At 57.7% G+C, this 5,148-nt stretch overlaps 1 protein-coding gene across 2 annotated transcripts in view; it reads left to right on the top strand.

Annotated features, from left to right (window-relative positions):
* POLL (polymerase (DNA directed), lambda) overlaps positions 1–906 on the top strand; it is a 10,282-nt gene extending 9,376 nt beyond the window's left edge. For both annotated transcript variants that reach the window (XM_010283371.1, XM_010283370.1), the window contains exon 8: positions 542–906. In XM_010283371.1, the coding sequence (XP_010281673.1) occupies positions 542–906 (365 nt within the window). The remainder of the gene's footprint in view (positions 1–541) is intronic.
* Positions 907–5,148: the final 4,242 nt, after the last annotated feature.

Raw genomic sequence — 5,148 nt, 5'->3', positions numbered from 1 at the left:
TGGGCCGGTCTGGGTCAGCTGTCCCGGCGGTGTCCCCTCCCAGCGCCCTGTGCACCCCCAGCCTGCTCGCTGGCAGGCCAGCATAAGAAGCTGGACTGTCCTTGACTGCTCAGCAACAACCCAAAACATCAGCACATTATCAACAGTTTCTCATCCCAAATCCAAAACACAGTCTCACACTGGCTTCTGTGAAGAAAACCAGCTCTATCCTGGCTGAAACCAGGACACATGGCCAAACTGAGGCAATGAGGAGAATGGCATTCATTGAAGGGCAGGTGATCACTTTTCCCAAGTACTGCCCCTGGTCCTGGCCCTGCTCCAGTAGCAGCTCTGCAGCCAGTGTTAAGGAAGGAGTATTGCTGCAGCTCAGCATGACTTCTCCTGTCTGCATGAGGCTGTCAGGCTGAGGCTGAGTTGCCCTCGGGGTCCCACAGCACATTATGAGACACCTCAGCTGCTGTCTGGACAGTGGAGAGTTTGGGGTGGAGATGTCACCATGTCTCAACCATTCAGCTTCTCTGTGTCTGTTCTCTCTCCCTAGGCTTCCTTACAGATGACCTGGTGACTCAGGAGGACAATGGTGATCAGAAGAAGTACCTGGGGGTGTGCCGCCTCCCTGGGCCGGCCCGGTGTCACCGCCGGCTTGACATCATTGTGGTGCCTTACAGTGAGTTTGCCTGCGCCCTGCTCTACTTCACTGGCTCAGCTCACTTCAACCGCTCCATGCGGGCCCTGGCCAAGACCAAGGGCATGAGCCTCTCGGAGCATGCCCTCAGCTCAGCTGTGGTGCGAGGCCCTGGAGGTGTCAAGGTGGCATCTGGCCATACACTGCCCACTCCCACTGAGAGAGATGTCTTCATTCAGCTGGGGCTGCCTTACCGGGAGCCCTCAGAACGGGACTGGTGAAAGCCTGCTGCCATGCTGCTGCTTTGAAGGGTGCTGCTCTGAGGTGACTGCAGACTGGGGAACACATCCCAGCAAACTGGGGCTCCTCGCAAGCGCAGGTCTCTCTGCTGGCAGAGCTCTGTGGCTTCACCCAGCAAAGGCTGTGGGCTGGAACCACGCTGGAAGTGCTGCCTGATGCCACATGCAGCCTCTTGTGTCCCAGCTGTCAGGCAGCCCTTGGCTGCCAAAGGGCCTTGCTGCCCATTGGCTGCCCTGGCCCTGCTTGTCCCAGGGGAGCTTCTCAAGGCTGGGCTGCCGAGCCTTGTGATCCAACCCCTCCCAGTGCTTGGGAACTTGGGAACGGGGGAAAGTGGGATGTGTCTCTTTCTGTGTCTGAGCAGACACCCCAACATCTCTGGCCTGACATATGTATGAAGGCAGCCAGGGCCTGGCTTGGCCCTGGAACAGGCCTTCCCCCTTCTCACCACTGCTGGCATTTGCTGCTGCCGTGTCTTCCCTGTATCTGAACTGACTTGTGTCCTCTGGTGGGTCCCACTGCACGGGGCTGGGCTGGTGCCAGGTAAGCCTTGAGGGAAGCGCAGGGCCCCAGTGTGCTGTGCCTGCTTGCTCTCAGTCCGTCATGTGCTGAGGGTCCTCCAGTGCAGAGAGCTGTGATCCCCCTAGTCTGGCTCCAAGGGCTCCTTTCTTCTCAGTGCAGAAGAGGAGTGGACCTGGAGCTTCATGGAAGCTGTGCTTAGAAAGGATTTGAATGTAATGGTACTGAATGTAACCCAGCAGGGCTGTGTGTTTGGTGCATAGGAGGCATGGAGGCAGAGAGAGAAATGAGACAATTTAGTTTTAATTTGGATGAAGCAAAGCTTTCCCATTTTGTATGAGTGGAAGCCATGAAGTCATCTGTCTTTGATTGGAGAAAGGGAGTATGTGTTTGCATATACATGTACATGTGGCTGGTCCTGTCAGTTCCATGGGAGTGAATTTTATTTCTCAGGAAACCTCAACTGTTTTTACATTCTGGGGATGAATTTCCCAGACTTTCAGTGTTCTGTCTCAGTTACGGGTATTGCAGTGGTTCTTCCTGGCAGAGGTGCTGCTCTGCGGCATTGGCTGCCAGGAAGGTGTTTTGGTGCCAGGACTCTGGGGCTCCCTCTAGCTGGTCTCTGGGTCTGACCTGGCCTCCCGCTCCCTTGTCTTGTGGGGGACCCAGCCACCCACCCTGCACTCTGCCGTGTCTTTGTCACATGCGGTGACAAGCTGCGTGTTTGCTGCCAGGGCAGGCACAAGGGCATTGAATCTGGGGGGTTTGCACAGTTTGTTGCTTCAGCATCAGCCGTGGCTGCTGGCCACCAGCAGAGGGGCTGGGTTGTTTGCTGGGGTGGCCTTGACCCCAGCAGTGTCGTTTGTCAGCCCAGCCTTTCTACTGAACACCTGATAGAAATTAATGTCTTCTGGCATGTCTCGGTGCTTTGAAATTCAAAGTATAATAAAGTCCTTACATCTTTTTCCTTGACATCTCCGTCTTTTTGCCATCTGTCCTGCAGCTGTTGGGACTTTTCCCTCTGGCTGACCAGGAGTCCCTCCTGTGCTGGCCTGTCTCCCTGTTTTCAGTACAAGCAGGGAGAAGGCAGGAGAGACCTTCACACTGTTGGATCACCACTTCTAGCTCAGGGAGGGGTGTTGCTGGCCACCATCCTCCCATGGCAGAGCAGGACCTGGCTCTGTCCTGGCATCCAACTGGCCACGTGGCTGAGCTGGGGCCAGCTGTGCCCAGAGAAAGGAGAAATTCCCAAGCTCTGAGCCTTGGGCTGAGCTCTTACTTTAGGTGTAGAGTCAGGAAGGGGTTGTTGTCAGCTTTTCCATATTTCATCAAAGAGTAGGGTATATGGGAGGTGGCTGTGGCTCTGTCTCCTGTGCCTGGAACACAGCATGGAAATGCTTTGGTTGTCCAAGGGGAATCTGAACAGCCTGGAAGCCAAGGGAGCACGTGGAGATGAGCAGCAAGAAACATTGGCTCAAAAGGGAGACTGAAAAGCTGGAGAGGGACAGGGGCCACTGGTGTGGGCAGGCAGAGGCAGTGAAGGCTGGGCTGGGTTCTCTGGGAGCAAAGGGGGTTCAGCCTCCCGCCAAGGCCTTGGGAAGTCCAGGAGAAGCACGTTCTCCCCAGGAAGGTTGTGCACCGCAGGGACCAGCCCTGGAGGGAAGGGGGTCCCCATCCTTAGGGTCACCAGGCTTGGTTGGGCAAGACCACAGCTGGCCTCATCCAGGGCTGGGGATCATCCTGCCCCAAAGGGAGGCTGGATGGGGTCTCCCTGTCTCTCCAGGGCTGCTGGAATGATCCTGGAGTATTTTTCCTAGAGCTTTATGGCTAGCAGCCCTGGGCATGGGCCTATTTCTGTCTGGGCTGGGGCAGGGAGCTGAGTATGGGGCTGCTCACCTGGACCCCTTGACGAACACAGGTTGGCCTCCAGCTCTGGCTGCAGAGCAAGCTGTTCTGCAGGACTGGGGCTGCCCCTCTCACTGGAGCCATGTGCTGGGGACATTGCTGGAGGTGGGGGAGATGTGGCACTGCTGGCCCCCAGCTCCTTCCCCTTTGTCACTCCCCTCTCCAGGGACACAGTTCACACCCTGGTGCCAAACGGGTGCTGCAGCAGCGCATCAAAGCCCTGGCCCTGCTTGTGCTGCTTTTGCTAGGGGGGAGGCCAGACACGGGGACGTGTGGGGCCAGGGCCGCTCAGGAGTGTGACTGTTCGCTCAAGCCCTTGGGAAATGGCAGTGAGGGTGGCCCTAGTGCACACTTGTCATGTGGAGGCCGCTGGGGCAGATATCCTGCCAGTCCCCTGCTCTGTGAGGGAAGGGGCCCGGTATCTTGTCTGTTCCCCTCCCACCCCACAAATCCCTGTCCAGGAGCTTTGGAGGGGGCAGAGGGCCCTCCTGTGGCCAGCTGCAGCCAGGATGGATGGAGGCCGCCTCCTCTGGGTGCAGATGCAAAGGTGGATGCAAAGGGACAGGAGGTGAAGGAACGTGACAAGGAGCTCGTCCAGAGCAGCTGGGGGGTGACGCCTCTTGATGCTGAAGGCTCCCGCTTCTCCCTTGTCCTGGTGCAAGGGGAGAAACACGAGGGGCTGGACCGTGCGTCCCACTGTGAGTCAGCCCCAGGCTGGGCCGTCCCTCCTGCCCTGGACTGAGGGGACAGAGCTGCCCCACACAGGCTCCTCTTTGAGCCCCTAACCCTGCCCTCCATCCTCCCAGTCACTTGCAGCCCCCGAGCCAGGGCCTCACTCCAGCCTGGCATCCCCTGAGGCCCCCTGCTCCTCTGAGACCCCTCTTTAGTCCTCGCAGCAGGGCAGGGCCTGGCCCCTTACCCCAGCACAGCTGCTGCCTCTTCTAAACCCCGGCTTGCCTTACACTATACCCCATACACTTGCAAAGAAGGTATAAGGGATGGGGCTCCTGGGGTGCCCAGGAGGAGGTGGGTGCTGAGCCCCCAGGATGGGTGCAGGCAGGGTGAGCAAAGACAGTTTTTAAGCATCTCTAATGAGGTGTCGCCTGGTTCCTGCTTCCCAGGAAGGGGCTTTGGCTATTCCCCCTCCCCAGCACACCCCCTTCCCACCCTCCCTGGCTGTGAGTCTGATCATCCTGAAAATTAAAAATAAACCCAAACGCAGCAGCGGTTAGAGACGGAGTGGAAAGTCGGGGAGCTGGGACGGGTGCTCAGCTCCTGCTGCAGAGCCCCTTGCTCCCACCCTGTCATCCCTGCACCCCCAAGTTGGGTCCAGACTGGAGGCTCAGGTGATTTCTGTCCCCCCTATATCAAGCGTCTCTCTGCCCTCCATGATAAAAGGAAGAAAAAGCCTGGGCCAACTCACTGCAGATCTGAGTGTTTGTCAGCTCTTCCCACCCTGCTCCCTACCCTGCGGCGAGGACACCCATCCTCAGCCGTCATGCTTGTCCTCGTGCAGGGAGGGTGGGTGCCAGGGCTGCGGAAAAAGGGGTGCAGAGGGGATGGTTCGGTTCCTAACGCTGGTGCTTCGTATTCATGAGTAAATATTTGCTAATGGCAGCAAGGCCGGGTGAATGTAAGGGAGCTGCTCCCCCCGCCGGAGCAGGCAGGGAAATGAATATGAATTTATCATGATTAGGTGAACCCAGCAGGGAGAGCGGGAGAGAGAGGGCTAGGCAGGGAGGGGGCGGGCGAAGATGGATCTGTGCAATAAAATTAAATAAGGACACCAAATAGAGTCACTT

This window comes from Phaethon lepturus, unplaced genomic scaffold (assembly GCF_000687285.1).
Source record: "Phaethon lepturus isolate BGI_N335 unplaced genomic scaffold, ASM68728v1 scaffold22503, whole genome shotgun sequence".
In the NCBI taxonomy this organism is placed as follows: domain Eukaryota; kingdom Metazoa; phylum Chordata; class Aves; order Phaethontiformes; family Phaethontidae; genus Phaethon; species Phaethon lepturus.
This window is presented reverse-complemented; position numbering and strand designations above follow the sequence as displayed.